Below are 20,836 nucleotides of genomic sequence, written 5' to 3' on the forward strand. Positions count from 1 at the left end.
CATGTGAATAAACAGCCAGCCTTAGCACCTAATTACAATGATTTGGAAGTGGGCGTTACAAGACTTCATCTAGGCTGGATTGGAGAGGTAGGGAGGGAGACTGGTTTCTGGCTCTTTGCAGTGTAGTTTTTGTCAGTTAATTTGTAAAAGTTGTTTTAAGAGATATCAGAGATGTGCAGATGGAGCATATACATTTCAGCTTTGGACTGTGGTTTTACAAATAAATAGTTCACATCTACCAATTGCTCATTTTCTTTCTAATAACATCAGTACTCAGCAGAAGCATTATTCCTAACTACCAAAACCAGATAGTCACCATCCATCCATTACATTTCAGACTCTAAGGTAAAGAATTCTAGAATTGTATTAGCAAATCTACAATAAATAAAATATAGCCATTGAATTGGTAGAAGTCCCTGTAAAGTATCTTCATCAAGCTATTGAACAGAGTATACTTTATAATGGTAGTTATAAATTAGAGGAGTTGTTTTTTCCCCCCTTTGTACAAATTTATTCTCACACCCAAAATTCTTTTTTGAAACTGAGAAAACGTAAAGGGCGTATCTTTCTAGTCTAGTCAGGTAATGGATTTTTAAAAGAAAATGAAGGATAAACATTTTATTTTTTTTATACCTGGTTTCTCCTACTGTGTTTTTGCATATGTAGCTTAGGAGTGTTTATAGGGAGGGATTCACAAAACAGAAGATAGTGAGAGTTCACAGGAGAAAATAGAGAAAGTCAGGGCCACAGAAGCTAGGATCCACGCGAGGAATGAGGCTCAGACTCTTGTGCCGTGACACATAGTCCAGGCATGCGCAGTCTGCTCTGACCATAACCTTCCGTGGCCGTGCGGCGTTTGAAATGAGGCGGGTCCGAACGTGCTGTACCTGCAAAACACAACAGATTTCAAAGACTGCATATGAAAGAAAGAAAAAAAGTAATCCTTTTTTAATGTTGGTCACATGTTGATATGATACTGTTTGGGGTATTTGGAAATATGATTAAAAATAACTCGATCTGTTTCTTTGTCCTCTCTTAATGTCACTACTAGAAGATGTACAGGTGCGTCCGTTGCTGTCAGCTGGCGCCCTCTCTGCTGAACACCTTCAGTGCTCCTTGCTCAGGTGGGAGGGCCGCCTAGGGCGTGCCTGGAAGTGGGACCAGCGGGCTCCTTAGCAATTTGTTTTGAAGCTTGTCCTGTTCTAGATGAATGGGTGATCAAAACACGTTTCAAATTGAAAAAAAAAAGATAACATTTTTAGAATAATTACTTAATGTGCTTTTTAGCAGGGGAAAAGGATGAAGAATCTATCAATATGGAGGAGTGTTACGGAACGTCCTATTGCATCCAAAGCAAAGGGAAACTTGGTCTCTCTTTGTTCATTATCTTCTGAATTTTGTAAGGCAAGGAGTATCCTCCAAAAATCTCTCTCTAGTTAACCTATTAATTGAGATAATTCCCTACCTTCTGCTTCAATTATATTCAGTAAATAAAATCTCCAATAACTGGTGCCTGCAAAATGTGCAAATAAATACTAGTGTATCATTCCTTAAAATAAGCCCGATTTATCTCCAAGTTGGGATGAATATGTATGAGGTATATATTCTTGTTTGCTGTGGCTCCTTAAGGAGAAAAATATTTAATTGAGTCTTTCTGCCTTATGATTTCAGTAGTTTAATGATTTAAATCAACATGCATCTTATTTATGCATATGTGTATGTACGCATCATTGATTTATTTATCTTGTGGATACTTATTTAGCACTTACTTTGTGCCAGGCTGTCCTCTAAGAAAATCAGTGTATGTTTATCTAAAAATAACTGACTCATAGAGTTTACTGTGAGTCAGGCCCAGCTCTAAATAAGTGCCTCATGTGTATTAATGCATTTCTTCTTATAACAGCGAGATAGCAAAGGTGTCCATGTTAAACTGTAGCATAGAGAAGGTAAGCTCACACAGCTCAGATGCAGAGTTCATGTCCTTATCTATACTGTGGGAAATACTTTATTCTACTTACTTTTATCTCCTGGCTGCATTAGCTGGACTTGCCCCGATGATGTTGTCTTTTCTACGTCTGGGGTGCATAGAGGCTTTCCATAACGACCTGGAAATTCTGTCTTGAGAGTGACAGGTCATATAAGAGCTTATTTGAGAGGCAGGGTATTTATTACAGCTCTTCGTGAATTTATGATTGGCCATGTGGAATAGTGGGTGGGACCATACGGCAATTATGCAAAATAGCTTCACATAACAGCCCTAGTTGTATTAAAACTAAACTCAGGCTTCGGCCTGGAAATGTTGTGGATATGCAGTTGTTTTTCTCCTTACCTTATCTTTTATGCATAGGTAGTTCCGATTTTGTCATTTTATTATCATCAGCATCATAAAGTCTATGAAGTTCTTTGGTGGTTTGACACTTTTCTAGTGATTAGTTAGTTGTAGTGAATAACAGCCATAGATCTTCAGAATTCCTTATGTGTGGCCCAAAACTATTCTGTTGTACTAAACTGCTTCCAGTCTTTATAAGAGATTGAGGCATAAATTAGGTTCTAAATTCTCATCTTCGTTCCTCTGAAGGGTCCTTGAAATTGCTTTCAAGGAAAACTCCACAGTCTAATGGACCAAAGATGAATTAGATTGCCTGCTACCCTTTCTTTTATTTGAGAAATTCTTTGAGAAACAAATAATGTGGGAAATTATATATATTTTGCTTGCTTAATCTGTTATAGAAATGGCTTCAATTAACTCTTTATCCCAATTTCAAAATACGCCTCCCCTCCCCCTACTTTAAATTAATATATTTTTGTTGTATAAAACAGCAGAATGATCAGCAGCTTGACAGAATGGTCCTCAGAATGCCTAATGCCCTCATTTCAAAAGTGTCCTTCAAAATTTTATGTCTGAAAGGGTTCCCGATTATACATACACATCCATTCATGAAATATATTTCCTATATGCTCTTCTACATGTACAGGCTGTAACAACAGTTTCAGTAAATAAAAGACATGGTCTCCCTTCTCCTGGAGCAAACAATCTGTGTGTTCCAGTTTATTGTAGTAAATGTAAAATAGGAATCACAAAGGTCCAAGAAAACGCTATCTAGTAAACCATGCTTGGCTAAGTTATCTTTTAGAGTTCTAGAGTTCAGTGCAACTCTGAAGCTCTAGTCTAGTGCTCTCATTTTCCAAGAGACCAAAGGTGTTATGTGACTCATTTGTAAGAGGGTGACAGGTGGGGCTAAGTGAGAGCCCATGGTTCCTCGATTTTGGTCATTGCTTTAAAGAGGGATTGGGCCCCACCTTTGTGTCACATACCTGGAAAATTTGTACTTGTATACCAAACATTCCAGAGGTATCTTTGCTTGAAAGATGAGGACCTCATCTGCATTAACCCATTACTCCTATTTAACTCATGCCATTCCGTATGTACTTACCCACAAGCACAGAATTCAGGGTACCATTTATTCAGATGAAGACATTGCTAATATCTGCAGTTGTTTTCATTGAAACTGTTTAAACTGTGGTGGTTTATCATGGGACTAACAAATCAGTGATGAGTATCGAGAGACGGAAAAACTCCAAGGTAGGGGAACAGATCTCAGAATCTGCAGGAGAGGGACATGAGTGCTAATCACATGTTGACTTTAATTCCCGCTTTGTCATCACAATCTGCAAGTGTGTGTCTTCGCTGTGGCCTATTGTCAGGGCCTCCTTTGTATTTGAGATTTATTTTTTTTTTTAATAATGTTGCCTCCCCAGTGAGCTCTTTAATCTCTTACTTTCAGTTCTCTTTCTCTAGCTAGAGGAAAAAATTAATTGGCAGGTCAGTGTAGCCTTTGGTTCTTTTGGTCATTGAAGATTAAAGTGTTTTTTGGTATTTGTTTTGGTTTGGTTTGGTTTTTTTGGTCTTCCCGTTGATCTCCCTGAGAGACTTTTTTGAGATCGCATGTCTTTTGGCCTCTGGACTAGAAGATGAGATGCTCAGATGCTCATTTTTGTTTGTTATCATTGCCCCCGCCCCCACGGCTTCTCAAGTGGCCTTCTTGATGGATTGGCCCTCCCTCTGTGTGGAGAGCTGATGTCGCTCTGTGTGATTTATTTGGCACTGAATTGCTGCTGTCCACTTGTGTGTGCTGAGGAGGAGGGTGGCACTGGTACACACAAAGGAACCTTGAGATGCACTTAGTTTATTTTTAAGCAGGGTGAATTTTTCTCCCCTGGTGGGAGAATTCAGGGCTTCAGCTTGCTAGATGAATTGAGTGACTCCACAAAGATATGTGGACCTCTCCCCTCATCTGCACATATTTTTTGACTTCCTACCGAATGCTCCCAATTGGACCGCACCCCGTGGCTATGGCTTTTTTAAACGTGGCCTTGAGTTACTTCACATTCCTCAGTGTGGGTTCCCTTGGGGTTTTGCTTCCGTGTCTTGCTGATTTCCTGGGTGGTTTTGCCACAACTTCAGCAGGTATCCAGGTGTGCTCCAGCCCCCTTCCTGCTTCTGTCCATTAGTTGTAAAGGAGACGGCCGGGTGCCCGGACATAGACAGCGTTGTGGAGAGCGTCTCCCCTCCCTGGGGGTGGAGTCAACAATGCCTCTCTGTGCAGCCCTCGGTTCTGGCCCTGTCTTTGGCCTGTCTTTGGCCTGTCTTAACTCTGGCTGGCTGCACGCAGGGGAACCACTGATGCCACTTTGTTGGAGGTACCAGGTCAACCCCACCCCACTCCAGTCTGATCACATTCCTCCTGTTTACCCGTCTCCTTAGTGTTAGACAGATGGATGAGCCCAAGCAGTCATTTCAGTGCAGACTCTGACTCTAGGATTCGCCTTTAGCTTTCCTGCTTTTCTGCTATTGTATTATGACACTGCTTCTTACCTTCAGCTCTTAATTGGCTTCCCCTCTGATACAGCCGACGCTCTGAAAACATGATTGGATGGAGTGTTCGAGTGAGTGATCTGACAGAATTTGGAGGCCGCTGTCCTTTTCAGAATTTCCGTGTTCATTTTAAAATGAGTTTTTGAGGAACAGAGAATTTGAAAGGATTTCCATGGTGTTTGTCAGCAGTGTGGCTGGGCTTGATGCTGGTGATGTGCGCTGTCTCTAAGCTGATTGGCAGGAACTAAAGACGCAGTTAGGAAACTGGATCCCAGACTTTTGGACTATGGGGGTGGCTTCAGACGGCTCAGCCACTGTGTGTCGTCAGTGCAGCTATGTAAACCCGGACCACGACCCCAACCAAGCATGTACTGTGATTCTATAGGACAGACCCTGTGTGTTTGCTAAGCAGTGCCACACACGTGTTTCTGTGGAGACAGAAGCATGTTTATCATAAAGAAAAGGCGTTGCTCAGTATGTCCGTAAGCCATATATTTCGTGTATCCTGGGACTAACCAGCTTTCCTGTTTTAGGCTCCTAACTTCCTAACCTGTTTGTATACACATCCTTTCTTAACTCCGAACCTAAGGGTTCTTCTGGTCCATTCTGTCCTTGGTTGTTTTCTCCCCAAACTTCCTAACTGTAGCTTTGCTGGATTGGGTGTGTGGTTATTTGTGTCGTTTTGATTCACATCGTGTGAGACCTGCCCCTAGCGTGTTTGTGTTTGTCTCCTTGTTTGCTCTTCTTGATAGTTCCTCACTTGGTTTTTGAGAATTTATGGCAGACTGAAATTACATGCACTTTTTCTTAGAGGCATCTCACATTTTGTAAAAGCTGATTTTCAAAGGCGTCTGAAGGTTAAAGAACTGCTTTACCATCATGTGTCGGAGTCCTGCAGGAACGTTGCAAACCTCTGCTCTGTCAAGTACAATTTCTGTGGGGTCTTAAATGTTCAGCCGTTTGTCTCTCATTTGGCATCGCTCATCTTTTCTTTTTTGCAATAAACTTTTTTGTAGAGCCGCTTTAGGTTCACAGCAGAATTGAGCAGAAAGCACCGCGTTCCCATCCTCCTCCTCCCCCCGCCCCCACCATGTGCTTCTTCCTACCAGCAGCATTCCCCCCAGAGCGATACATTCATTACAACTGATGCATTTATACTGACACGTCATCAGTTTACGTCAGGGTCCTCTCTCGCCGTGTGCCCTCTATGGGTTCGGACAAACCTTATAACGTGTATGCTCCATCGTAGTGTCACAGAGTAGGTTTACTGCCTGAAGCATCCTCTGTGCTCCGCCTGTCCATCCCTGCCTGGTCCCCTAGTCCCGAGAATGGCTGATCTTTTCACCGCCTTCATAGTTTTGCCTTTTCCAGAAGGGCATGGTCGAAATTACACAATACACAGCTTTTTGACTTGCTTCTTTCTCTTTGTAACTGGCATTCAGACTCCTCCATGGTTGTTCATGGCTTGGTAGCTCATTTCTTTTTAGCGCTGAATACTATCCCTTTGACTTCATGAACCACAGTGTATTTATCCATCACCATACCTACGGACAGGTTGGTTGCTTCCCAGTTTGGGCAATGACATACCAAGCTGTGTACAGGTTTTTGTGAGGACGTTGGTTTTCAACTTTGGAACATATGGCGAAAGTATATTTTTTTTGGTATGAAGCCACCATCCTGCCTCAAAGTGGCTGTACTATTTTGCATTCTCACTAACAATTCCTGTCCCATGTTTCCGCCAACATTTGTTATCAGTGTTCCGGATTTGGCCCATTCTAATCGGTGTATAGTGTTAATGTGCATTTCCCCAACGACATACAATGTGGAGCATCTTTTCTTGTTATTTATTTGCCATCTGTAAGTCTTTTGGTGAGTTGTCCAGGTCTTTTATCCACTTTTAAATTGGGTTCATTTTCTTATTCTTGATATTTAAGAGTTCTTGGTATACCCAAGAACTGTCCCCTATCAGAGATGGCTTTTGTGCAGATATTTTCAACCGGTGTGTGGCTCAGCTATCTTTCAGTTGTTGTTTGAAATCTTAGATCCAGAAAATGGAACTGTGAGCACGGTGAGCTTTCACAGTTGTGCCCGTGTGAGTGGCTGCTGGCGCGCTTTGTTGCCAACTCCCAACGTTAACTCCCTTAATTCTTTATTTTCAGGTCAATGTGACTGTGGACTACATCAGACCAGCCAGCCCAGCCACAGAGACGGTGCCTGCCTTTTCCGAGCGTACCTGTGCCACTGTCACCATAGGAGGAATGTGAGTGCTTAGCTGCGCCTAAGAGTTCTCTCCTCATTCAAGTCTCACTTTCCTTCCTTCCTTTCACCCTGGTTGACTTTCTCCTCTTAACACAATGATTTATGATTGGTATGTGCCTGCATAGCATTTTATGTTTGCAAAGTACTTTATAATAACTCATTAGCTAATCATATACTTCATTATTGTTATTTAAGGTGTATTGGTCTCTGTGTACTATGGCACGCGTGATTACTATTAATAATGCCATTTATTGAGTGTTAGTCAGGCCCTAGGTACTATCCAAAAGTAGTTAGAAAGATTTCCTGCATATTAGTTTAGGAAGTTTAATTGTAGACCAAAAATTTTAAAAAGGAGGGAAGGACGAGAGAGGTTAGTTAGACATTTTCTTTGTGTCGGTGTATGTAGTCAGTAGATGACACGGTCTTCCTCTTCTAGAGTGCTGGCTGTTTCCTGCTTATATTCCAAAGTCTCTAGAGAGCTTGATGGATGAACAGTTCTCTAAGGGAGGTATCTGATGGGAGACGGAAGAAACCTACTGGGCCATGCTTCTACCATAAATATTAATACAGTCAGTCAGTCCCCAGTAGCAATTCTTACTCTGCGTAAAATCTACCAGCATGGTAATTGTTTCCTTCTCTGTTTAACAATCTTAAATGTTGTTTGTTACCAAACTGGTGTTTTTCTTTTCTTTTAAGGGGGCATGGTGGAGGGGAAGAAAAGTATAGGTTTCTCATCAAAACAGGGATTGTCTGATTGAAAGTGCAATGAAGCCCTTTGGGAGAAACATCTCTAAGCTGCAGAAGAGGATCTTGTAGCTAGCTGATTTATCTTCCAGAAGCTCTCCAACTGGACAGGAGCCTTTTCCCCTCCTTCTTGTGGTCACATTTGGAAATAAGTATTTTCAACCCCTGTTACCATCCCTATAGTAATGTTGTCACTGTGCACATAATGAATGGAGACTTCATTTTTGCCAAGAGAAAGTAAATCTGGGCTATTGATGTCATTACCTTAACACCACCACAGGCGTCATGTTTTGTTTGAAGCAGCTTCTTGACAAATCAGATAATCTTTTTGAAATGGGAGAAAGTAGGAAATATTTTGGTCATTCCCATTACTGGTAAAAACAAATCACTACTGTAAAAACACACTGCTTTTGTTTTTGGCAGATGTCTTCCACTCGTGTTTACCGAAACAAACTTTTAGAGTGGATTTTTTTTTCTTTTCATTTAGTTACCTCTGAGGTATATTTTAAAGTAAATTTACACTGCTTAAAATGAGATATTCTGGGAGTGTTCTAGAGGGATTATTTTCAAAGGGAATTTGAGATAGCTGGTTTAAAATTGTTTCCAGAATAGGATGTTATGGTCATGTCCCGTGCCATGAAACCTTGAGGTTTCAACTTCATTGATCTTGGCTGTCACCCAGATTACTCTTTCAGGCTAGTCTGCCTTTCTGCAGAGGTCAGGTGACTCTGTTTCAGCCAAAGGTTTACTCAGATTCTCAAGTCCTAGTAAGAAGGCGTCAACCTTTTTATGAATTTGGTCAGTTAACAACGGAAGTTGATTGGTCTGAATTAACAATATTATGTATCTGAACTGTAGGTTCATGCCAGAGATGATAACCTTGAATTTCTACTTCCTGGTTCTTGTCATTGGATTGTAAGAAGCAGTTTTTTACGATTTACTAAAGTATTAACCTTGAATAAGACCATCCTGTCAGGGTACCCAGGAAGTACAGAGTTCCTTCATAGATTTGTTTCTACTAAACTAGACTCGGCTGGGCTACAATTGGGAGAAATACAGGATTTAGTGATATTGTTGAGACTAGTCCTCACTAGACAGTAAGCTCCTTGAAGGTAGTGACTTGTGTCTTTTATTTCCTGATGTAGTCTCAGTATTCAGTGTATGGTAGTTCAATAAATTTGTGAATGATTTGTTTACTATATTGCAAAGTGTCCCTTTATGAAGCGTAACAGGACGTCCTTAAATGTCTCTTCTGTGTTACAGGTTTGTTTTTATCTGATCAGTATTGGAAAACTTGTTTCTGTTAGTTTTCCTCTTTTGTTTGGGTATTGGAAGGTACCAAAGACAGTGCATCTCTAGAAAGTGAATCTGGAAACATGCTTTTTGTATTCCAGTCTTACTCGTAGCCTTTCTTTATTTTTCCTTTGCCTTGATTTTTTTTCTTTTTTGCTTTGTTTCCTGAATTTTCTATACTTAAACAATGTCAAATAATATTGTAGAAAAATTGAGGTATTAATAAAAATGTCCAAATACTCAGCTGATATTCAGAATTAAGGTATACTAAAAGCATTCTGTCTGACTTGAATGCTTAGTTATTTGAAAAGATTGGCTAGAGAAGGGGATTTAACTTTTTTTATTTTAGATGTTTTAATTTTATTTTAAACACAAAAATGTACATGCATTTCCACATCTTTGATGTATGGACAGATGGATCAACTATTTGATATTCTGGTGAATTGCATAACTTCCTCTTTGGAAAGAGGACTTACAAACACTAATTATGGAACCCTAGATTTTTGTCATCTGCATCCCCCTTGTCTGTTATATTTGTCTCGCTCATATTTATTTTGTAGCCATTTTAAAGCTATTTCTCCATTTAAGCCTTTTTAAAGTATTCAACTGTTTTCATAAACACACTTTCTTTTTGTATTCATTTCAATTACTAATGTAACATATAGTGAAGTACATAATTAAAATAACAAGCACAACCAGTATACATAGATCTGGGCACGGAACACATGCTACGACAGTGGGACAGAAGTGCACAGGTGTATCAGAGTGGCCCTCAGTCGCTCTAAGTGGCATTAACCAGTAGGTTTTGAGAGATCCCAGGAAGTCCAGGTCAGTTAAGGGAAGGTTAGTTAGGAGAGCTTCTGTAGTAATGCATAGCCTCTCTCCAAGACAGGCTTTGTCCACGCTTGTAGAAATGCTGTAGAATAAAGAAACAATGCAATCTAAATTACGTCTGCCGTCGTCTGTAGGATTAGACACTTACGCATTGCAACTAGTGGCTTTCCTGTTATTCAAGAGATCGATTGGGACTCTCTGACTTGGGAATAGCTTCCCTCGAGCCGCTAATTCCAGGGGCCTGAGAAAGAAAAGACAAATAAGATAGAGTCTCCTACAGGGTTATTTCAGAGCAGATTTTTACATGTATTTCACATGCCCATGTGTGTGAGTTGTATGTGTCCTCGTTAGGGTTCAGCCTGATTCTTCTGTTTGTCCTCATGATGTGTGGGACGGAGCTGAGTGACAGGATCTTGGGGAGGCCCTTCTGCTGTGACAGTCTTCAGCTCCACATCTCTTGCCCTCTGGGGAATCAATGAAAACAAGGTGCATCATTCCTCTCATAGATTAAAATGTTTTTCCTTGATTAACTTCACTGTGGAGTCGGCAAGAGTTGTTATCTGCTGATCAAAACAGTTTAGATAAAAAATAAAAAGCTCAACCTGAGTTGTTTCTCATTCTCTGGCTCTCGGGTTGGGAATTAGCTGATCCTTTTAGGCCCAGTTTGTGACAGACGCTGTCAAGACGGCGCTTCCTGTTAATTACTTTTTATTGTATTAAGACACTTAAATAACTCTTCTTGTGATTTAGTCTTCTGTGTAATTAGCTTCAGTGATTAAAATCTCATTCTTTCGTTATTGCCAGAGCCTTTGAAGAGTGAGATTTTTTGGGGGTGACCTTTACTTTTGCTGGACTTCCCAATTACTTTGAGCTCCAATTTGGCAAACCCATATAATCTATTAACTGACTGCTCATGTCTTTTCTGCATATCACATTTTCAAAGAAAGGTGTTAAAAGAAAATTTGTTCACATTTATATAGGGGCACCTAAAAAATATAACTCAGGGTCCAGCCTCACACATACGCACTCATAATTAACACCACCCCGCTCCCCCATCCCTGGAAAATTGTCACATACCCATTAGATAAAGTGTCCCGAAGGTATTTTTCCCAGTGCGTCCCATTAGGTGAAGTATTTCACAATGATGGGAGACAACAGACATGGCCCATTTTGGGAAAGTGAACGGCACAGAGATGGAACTATGGAATGGGAACAGTGGATGATGCTTGTTTATTTTCTGCACGAGGTCACAATTTTTGAGAGGTGACTTGTTTTTTGTAGTAGTGCTTTTCAAAACATTTTTTCAGTCTACTTCTTCCCTGCCTTGCCAGTCTCGGCTCCTCCCACATGATCTTTGCAAAGCCACTGCCATCCCCCTTGATACCCTGTGAGTGTGGCCTTGGTGGCAGAGATGGTGACGAAGCTCTGTTGGGCTTGGGACATCTTAGTTCCCTCTTTGTTCTAAGGACTATCATCCAGCAGACTCAAAGCAGTCTTTATGAACTTCCTTTGTATCTCTTGGGATTGTCCACAGATGGAGCTTGCCTATCTTTTTTTCTTTTTCATTGGTTCCAGTTTGCAGCAATACTTCTTTCCCCAGCTGTTCTATGAGTGACTGAAGCGTGAGATTAGGTCTCATCCTTCTAAAACATCCTTTTATGTAATCCCAGTTTGGTTTTTCTCAGCCATGGGGGGCATACGTGTCATATAATCCCCAGCTTTTCAGGCCTCAGTTCCCCAGCTTTAAGGCTTTCATTGTCAGGCCAAACCTCCTATCTCTGAGTTGTCAAATCATAAAACATACTAATATGTGATTAAGCTAAACATAGGAAGAAAGTGGTCTCTGGAAACCCTATTTTCCGGCCTAGTGTCCTTACTCAGAGGCCACGACATCCTGAAAGGACTCTTCCGGCTCCTGAGGAAGTACGGAGATAGCATGAATGTCTGTTGACTGGGCCAGGAGGTGGGAGCTGGGTGGTAACCAACCCTTTTCTCCACACATTTGTTGCCTACATTTCGTCACACTTTGTGGGGTTTCTTTTCCAACCTTTTTTCTGCTTTGAAGAAAAAAGAACACCAAAACAGCAGGATAAGGTTTTTTTCCTCCCCTTAAATCATAAACACCTAACCACCCCCCACCTCTAGAAAGAGCACTTAGATTTTCTAGAAATCACAGGCTGCTTGATTTATATAATTGTGTTATTTCTGCTATGTTGGGTAGTACAAGTACGCCTGTCCACCATTCTGAGGCTATTGGGAGACTCTTGTGACATTTAGTTTAGAATACTTTGGAAAGAAATAGTTGAATAACTGCACCTATCTCCTGGCAGCCGAAGTACATAGTGGTCATTTGAAGAGACTGGTCCTATAAAGCACTCTCAGAAGGCTTTTGCAAAGGGTTCAGCGTGAGAGTCAGGAAAACACTGTCTAGTTTCAGACAGTGCCCTCTTTTATTCACATGTTTTGTGGCTGTCTGCCTATGGAAATCGCATGCTGCCATTTTTTATTCCTTCAAAGACCTCTTGGTTTCATGTTATTGTATTAGCATCATGTCTATATGGAAGTTCAATTCAGCTTTCCATAATGGAATTCTTGGATCATACGAATCAGCAGAATCTTTTGCTGAGCAATGTGTGCTCTTTCCCTTGTCTTTATTCTTCCCCCCCCCCTCCCGCCCCAACATCAATTGAGTGGAATGTCAGGCAGTGGACTAAAGCTTAATATTTTCTGAGCTGATCCTTGGGAAGCTCTCTCTCATCAATTTCCCAAAGTATAATATGGAGAGTCTGGGATAAAATAAGGCTTTTCTCCAAATAAGGGGAGCTCATCATAAGAGAGGAACATTCTGGAATGTTTAGAGATACAGTTAAGTGTGTTCAAAATAATCTCAGTTGGAGGCCCTGTTTGAAAAAGTAGAAATGCTGTCCATTCCAATTTCCGTGGGCCCTCGCCGTCACTCAGTGAGGGACCAGGCCCAGATAAGGGACAGGTTGTTGCTTCTATCGCTGTCTGCTAAGAACAAGAGATTTATCTGTTTGTTCTTTCAACAAATATTTGTTGATCACCTACTATGTGCCAGGCACTGGGAATATAGCAGTGAACAAAGCACCAGACAGTTCTCGGGATTTCTTGGCTCTGGTTGCTGAGACCTCAAGTGCTATGGGTATTCACTGGCTTTGCTTCCCACAGAACCGCGTTTATGCAGCTTTTTTGCTTTAAGAAACACAAGTGACTTTATTTAAACACTGCCTAAAAAGGTTATTTTCTATTCAAGTTTTTCCAGATACTTTTAGGGACTTCTTTACCCCTCAGGAACAGGTTAAATAATATAAATGAAAGATAATCCCTCTTGTGTTTTTTTTTCTATGAGTCAGTAACTTAACCTGTCATTAGACAAAATGAAATGCTCAAGTGACTACCCACTGCCCATCTGTCCTTTTGCTGCTCACATGACAGCTTGTGGGTCATCGGAGTTGGTAGAGCTCTGTGAATCTGACAGTTCACTCTGGTTCCCATCCTGCTCCGGTTCTCCCAGTAAACTGACGGACTGGTCACCTTCTCCTGCCTCACCGGGCAGAGGCACATACGCTAACTTCCCAACAGTGTCTGCTTTTCCCTTTGTTGGATGGTTATCCCTAGAACGTTATAAATTAACACTATTGCTTTTCAAATTTTAGCTTTAAACAGTGTCTATTTACTTCCTTATGTAAAAGATGGGTTGTTTTTTTGAGTTTTTGCACTACATTTCCACTCTGTAACCCCTAATCTTGTTACATTATTTTAGTTTAATAATAGCGAACTTTATGATGTTCAGTTACTGTTTCTGATTAACTTTCTAGCATATTTATATACTTCCCATCCCGAAAGCTTAGGGAATTAGATGCTTACACTTTTTTCTTACTCCTCCCTTCTTTTAAAAAATTTGTATTTTTTTCCTATGAAGGTTTATAGGGTTTATTGCATTTCTCCTCTGTCGCTGTAATTGTCTTCTAAGCTTTGTTTTTGAGTTGATCCTAAAAATTGAAACTCCCCCACCCCTATAGCAGTTATAATTGTGTGTTACTGCTGGCCCAAGAAGTACGGTAGTGTGATTAGACCTATAGAAAAGGAAATCCTATGTCGTTAAACATTCAAAGAAATGTTAAATTAATTCTCCCTGCATATCTTTTTCCTTTTTGTACTTCCCCCTATGTAGCTGCCACTTGAATCTCAAATCATTCTTTTTGTGATATTTCCTTTCATTTGGTGAAGAACCTTGATTTTTCCCCCCATGCGTTGGATGGTAAAACTTTGACCCTGAAAGTTTTCTGGGTCTTGAAATTCTGTTTATTTTTGGGTTTCTGAAATTTTATTAAAGTATTTCTAGGTGTCTGTTTTTTGCATACTCAGTTGGCTTTTTTAATCTGAATTCAGTGTCTTCAACTCAAGGAGATTCTGTTGTTGCTACTTGAATTATTTTCTTTCTCTTTTGCCTCTGACTGGAAATTTTATCAGTGTATTGTATCATATGATTCATATCTTTATAGCTTTTCTCCCATTTTTTAAAGACCTCCATTGCATTTTTCCTCTATATTCAAGGAGATGTCTTCAACATGATTTTCCTGCTTGCTTAGCCAGCCAGCCAGCCATGCATATTAACTCATTTTCATTCATTCCCAGTCTCTTTATTTATTCATCTCACTCATTCATTTACTTACCTTCGTTCATTTATGAAGTATTTATAGAATGTCTGGTATGAACTAAGCACTGTGTTAGACATCAGAAATACATTGGTAGTTCTAAAACTGAAATGATTTGTGCCCCCATGAAATTTATAAAGGGCCTATTCTGTTACTCTAGCCCATTTGATTTTGTGTTTTTTTGTTGTTGTTTCTGCACTCACGGTGAAATTCTTTGTTCCTTAAGTGTTCTGTTCTAACAGAATCCTGTTCTTAGTCTATGAATACAATATTTTCTCTGCTATCTCTGCGAATGTTATTTAAAAATAAAAATAAAAATCCCCTTCTATTGGATTATCTGTTTCCCCCATGACTAATTGTTCTTTATTTTGCTTCTTTTCAATCATAAGTTGTCGAGGATTTTGTGCACCTTGTTCTATATTTCTGAAGGAAGGAACTGGTTGGAGTTGGCATGGTGTTCCTCCCTCTGCAGTATATACCTCTGTTTCCCTGAGATGTCTGGACCATAAAGGGAATCAGTGAGCAGGAAGTAGCAGGCAGCCTTCTTACACGCTGCCTGAAAGTGTTTGGACTGGAACATGCAGGAAGCAGGCAAATTTCAGACCCGACTAAAATTGTCAAGGCAAAGGCGGCTTTCCTCAGCTGGTAGAAAGCTTTAGTGTATCTCACTGGGGTGGTGTCTGTGATGTGCTCGGCCAGTTCTGTCTCAAACTCTGTGCCTCTGCTTTCCTTTTAGGCCACAAACTCCTTCTAAGGTCCTTCCCCAGATAAATCACCTGCCCTCTGTTCTGTTATAACAAGTGTTTCTTTGAAGTGATTTAGTATCTCCTATGACATTGGTAATTTGGGGAATCGCGTTGGTATAAAGTTGAACTCTTGTTGGTTTGTAAGGGACATTCCCAAATACATTAGAGGAACAATAAATGATAAGCTTTCTAACATTTAACGGGAGGGCTCTAGCAATATATAAAGACTTAAGAAAGAAAAATCTGAAAATGTAAAGGCGAGAAATCTATCGCAATAACTTCCTTCCATTGAAGTCATGACTACGACAGTGGCTTCATGAACCTTTGTGCTTTGTGCTGTGTTAAGCCCAGTAGCAACCCGCGAGATGTTGTTGGAAAAGCTGTGAAGACACTCCTCTGGTTTACACCAGTGTGTTCATGAATAAGGCTACCCCCTGGATCGGACTTTATGTTTTCGTTAAAATGGTCTTGTTGGAAACAAAGCCCTCTAGTAACTCATCTAGAAGGAGGAGGAAGTATCCTAGTCTGCCGGTAGGGATCTAACTGTGTGTGCCCCTTGGGTTGTTTTTGCTGGTGCTTAGGCTAGAAAGTTCCATAGGATTTAAGTGGCCTGCTCATAACCCTGCTCTTCTCTCAAGCCACTGTTTGTTTAGGAGTTTTAGGTGGTTTTGTGGAATGTGAACTATTTAGGAACACACATGCAAAGCAAGTGGTAGAAAACATGTCCTTGCTGGGAGAGGATTTCTTGGGTTTTCGCCAAGGGTCAAACTCCTCTGCTCTCAGTCACTCTGTGGGCATTGTAGGAACAGAGGCGAGGCTGGCTGGCCCAGCCCTTCTGAATGCTGGTCCTGGATAAGTGGGCAGATGATATCCCCAATGCCCACTCACTGTGGTGCTTTGTATTTGTCGATAAAGGCCCTTGAGGTACCTCCCAGTCTCCACCAGTTTCATCCCCTCTGCTCTCTGTCTTTCAGGATTTGTGCAGACTTTCTGAGATGCTGGTCACACACTATCTTGTTTTCTGACACCATTAGGGCTTTGTTCCTGTCCATGTCTGTCTTTCCTGTCATTTCAGTGGGACCTTGTAAAGAATGTCATGTGCACGTAAGCTCTCAGCCTGCCTTCTGACCTCCGCCAAGCATTTTTTATCCCTTTGGATAGTGCAACTGATGTGATAAAGGAGGGGACATTTGATGTGGTTACCAATCAGCAAACGTTCTGTGTCTTTTTTATGCCATTTCTCAGCCCCTTTCTCTTTGCTGTTCCTGTGGCCAGTACAAATTGGTAAGGGAAATAGGGTTGAAGTTTTTATAGATTTTTTCTATTTCCCAGTCATGATGCCCCTTAACAGGAATTTGCTCCAGTTCATACTGAGTGGATTTTTTAAAAAGTAATAAAGATTGTAGTCACATTTTCAAAAGTTTGGAAAATAAGGTAGAGTTACCCATTGTTTAGTCATGCTAAATAACAACTGTTATTTGGGGTATTCCTTCTGAGTACTGGGCATTTGTTAAGAATTTAGGAAGGGGGAAACTGATCACTTGGCATGGTGGTGAGATGAAGTCGAAGGCGTGTTATTGTTGGATTTTAAGATTCTGTGGCTATTTTTTAAAAAGTGGTTTTCGAGGCCAGCAGACCTAAGGTAAAATGTTAGCTCTGCTCCTAGATACCTGTGCATTCTTGGGCCTTGGTGTTTTCTTGTGTAAGAAATAATACTTACACTCCTCATATAGTGCTGTTATAAAGATTAAATGTTCTGTGCATTTTGAATGTTTAGTATCGTTTCTAAAATATAATCAAGAACTTAAATCAACCCTACGCTAAGCCTGTGCACTGAACTGGTCCCCCACTGACCTAATTTCAAATCTAATGGTCTTCTGTCCTTTCTCTGTCTATCCTCTCCCCGACATCTCTAGCCATTGCTTTTTGCTCAAACTTTTCCCTGTTGAAAGAATTTTTCTTGAATGTTTTTATATTCCAGTCTCAACTTTTCATGCTAGCCCCTGGCCAAACTCATCCTGTGATAATACTGCTACCTCACAGAATGTTCTGAGTATTAACTTAAATAAGATGTAGGAAATGCCCAAAGGTTAATTAAAAAACAAAACAAAATGCTCCATGGGATTAGGGCTCAGCTTGCATGGTAGTAGTTCATTTTTATTGTTCCACAGCAGGCACTTTGGTTTGGATTTATCTCTTTCCTCACTTTTTAAATTGTCATGATGGCTAAATTGCATCCATTTTTCCACTAAATATTGAATGTATACTGTATTAACTTAACACAGTAATGATTGATAAGTACTTAAATAAAGGTAGAAGTAATAGATGATGATGAGTAATTTTTAGTGTTTCAAGAAGTTTAGCTCATATTTACCACTGAATAGGCACACAATTTATCCTTTAATAAAAGCAATTTCTCGAATAATATCTTTCAGAACAAGAGGTGGGCAGCAAGCAGTGTACACAGGTATACTTGCTCTAACTGGTGATTCCAGCCTGTCTCCTTCTATCTCTGTGTCTGAAACACTACAAAGTCAGGGCTACTGGGTGTTCTAACAAGGGCTCTTGTATCCCCCACCTTAGAAGTTTTACTGGAAATCATATTCTGTGGAACTTCTAGAACGACCCTTTCTGTTATGATGCCTTTGTGAATTTTTGTGCCGTCAATAAAAATGTTTACAACAAGTGGAACTTGGAGGGATTAGAAACTTTTTGGCTCTAGAGGTCAGTATGATTGGAACAATGCAGAGATGTTCAATAGTATGAGCTTCACTGAGGACGAAGGAAACCTGAGGCTACCTTCTGTCGGGTTTCCGGTTTGGGTTTTACATGGAGCCTTGTGGCTTTCTAATACATCTGTGGGCATATCAGCTGTGATTCCGCAGGCTGTTGGCTTAATTTGAGCTTATGTTGTGTTAAAATTGTGATTTATAAACCATCACATGTCAGCTCAGTAACAAGGGCAATTCTTACCCCATTATTCTTCCTTCCCCACCAAAGAATTATCTTGATGTTGACTGAAAAAAATCACTTTTTTTCCTCTCTTTTAAACTAAAAAGCAATTATGCAAAGCATTTATTCTTGCCACCACTTTCTCAGAAACCTCCCTCTGAAGTTGTGTTCCTTCTGTGTCACCGTACAGCCTGTGGCTCTGGAGAGATCAGACCATTTAGTGAGAATTGACACAAAAGCTATGTAGTGGCTTACCATATTTCAAAGCCAGGAACCAAAATAACCCCGACCTCCTGAAAGGTTAATTAAAAAACAAAACAAAATGCTCCATGGGATTAGGGCTCAGCTTGTATGGTAGTAGTTTAACATTTTTTGAATATTTTTTTCTTATATTTCTTTTTTCTTATATCTCTTATATCTCAAATAATAATTTCTTATTTTTTGAATAAGAAATTTCAAAACCCTTGGCCTTTTTGCTGGGCTCATTTATTGCTTATACAAGAGCTAAGAATCGCTGAGTGAAAAATATGGCTTCCAATTCTTAGAAAAAAAATGTTGACCACCAGACACATTTTTGTTTTAACTTAGTGTATAAGTGGAGACTCATTTCTAGAGTTTTCACGTGCAAAGGTTCTATACTTGGTTTATGCAGTGAAATCCTGAAGTGGCTGCCACATCCTAGCCCTTAGCCATACCGGCACTGGCTTGGTCCAGTTGCTAATGGACTCTGGGGAACAAAAACACAACTCGCCACGTTCCTGTGGTGCCAGCTGGCTGGGTTGTGGCCCTTACACCAGAACGAGACGGGCAGCGGAATTCTTACTGGGCCTCTTTCTCCTCTCTGACCCATGTGAGAAAACTTACCTGAGCTTCCACCCTAAGAAGCAACCTGTGCCAAGACAATTTTCTTCTAACTTATCTAGAATGATTGGACTTGGTAAAAAGAACATGCTTTATCCTTCTAGTTAACAGTGGCTCAGAATTTCTCAGAGCAGAATGATAGCCTTCCGGAATCTAGAGTATTGCCCGTCCTCCTCTAAACCAAGCATTGTTCACGTTTGTCAGCATTTGCATGAACTACTGAGGATGTGAAAATGACTCTGGTCTACCCCATCCCCGTTTGGATCTTTACCAGACCGCTCTGATTTGGCTGGTTCTACTGTCACTGTCAAAGCAGATCATTCCAGATCATTCCAGAAAATTATATAATTTTCTGTCTTGGGGTGTGTGTTTGTGTGGGCGGGTGGTTTTGTTTTGTTTTGAAGTGGTGTTTAATGTCAGGCTAATAATAAACTGGATACGTAGGCCTGGCTTTGTCATAATGGCTACGAGTTTGCTTATTTGTCCCTCATTCCCCTGAGAGGCAGAGAACTCCCCTCCCCAAGTGAGGCCTACATTTTGGAGGTGGCTCTTGTCATCACAGCTGCCTAGAAAATGCAGCAATGCAACGTGGCAGTTCTATCCTGAAGAGGCAAAGATGAGGCGTTCTCTCTCTGGTCACTCCCACAACTGATCACTAGTCTTCCCGTGACCTAAATAGAACCAATTGGTAATAATTTGCGGATCCTGAACCAAACTCCAAAGTTTGGTTTGTTCTCCACACACAGTTCTTAAGTTCTTGGTCTTTGGGGAAATGCCGGGTTCTTATGTTAATTGAACTCTTCTGTGTAGGCAGTTGTCATAAAACTACGTGATAAACTCACCGAGGAGTAATGGTGCCTCCTATTTAAAATGCAGGTACTGGTGTTTGTTGTTTTAAAAATCCTGATCTTCACCCCTAGAGATTCTGGTGTTATTGGCCTGGCATTGGAGTTTTGAGTGGTGATTTTAATGTGTAGCCGATATTAATAAGCAGTATGAAAGGAAGTCTAGAGGAAACAAGAGGTCCCAAAACCAATATTCTCCTCTATTCTCTGATAAGTAGAGACGGACTATATCTCTACTTACAGATCGGAGGACTAGAAACAATTTGATAAGTATATTTTTTCTCAAATCACTTTTGGTCCCTAAACATAAGAGCCTTTCACCCCCACTATTTTCCCCTTTGCCAACTCTGCTACAGGAGGGCAGACCAACGTAGGGGCGAAAGGGTGATGGTTATTTCTAGCGCTGCCTCCAGCTTATAGCGTGACCTTTACAAGTCATTCACTCTCTTTTCCTAAGGCCCTCCTCTGGCTCTTTTTGAAGGAGAAAGTGACATAAACAGCACCACTGATATTAGGTTTCCTTAATGTGTCTCTTCTTAGTAATCTAAAATTTCTTTCAACCTGTTCTCAGGTCCTTATCACAGGGAACTGTACATCGGGGTGTATTTAGGGGTGAAAGAAGGAGCAGGAACGAAGCCGGAAGTTTCCCATTGGCTTGAAAGTCTGGCCATGGATTTCTCCTTTGTGCAGCCCTCCCTCCCTAGACCCTTGACCATAAACGTTAGGTTTACTTGGAAGTCTGGATTT

At 40.6% G+C, this 20,836-nt stretch overlaps 1 protein-coding gene across 1 annotated transcript in view; it reads left to right on the plus strand.

The window, feature by feature from the left end:
• The window catches only part of SND1 (staphylococcal nuclease and tudor domain containing 1), a 412,208-nt gene that overhangs the window by 184,966 nt on the left and 206,406 nt on the right, over window positions 1–20,836 (plus strand). The window contains exon 12 of the mRNA XM_081038319.1: window positions 7,036–7,136. Coding sequence (XP_080894445.1) covers window positions 7,036–7,136 — 101 coding nt within the window. The remainder of the gene's footprint in view (window positions 1–7,035; window positions 7,137–20,836) is intronic.

This window comes from Rhinolophus hipposideros, assembly GCF_964194185.1.
Source record: "Rhinolophus hipposideros genome assembly, chromosome: 25".
Lineage (NCBI taxonomy): Eukaryota > Metazoa > Chordata > Mammalia > Chiroptera > Rhinolophidae > Rhinolophus > Rhinolophus hipposideros.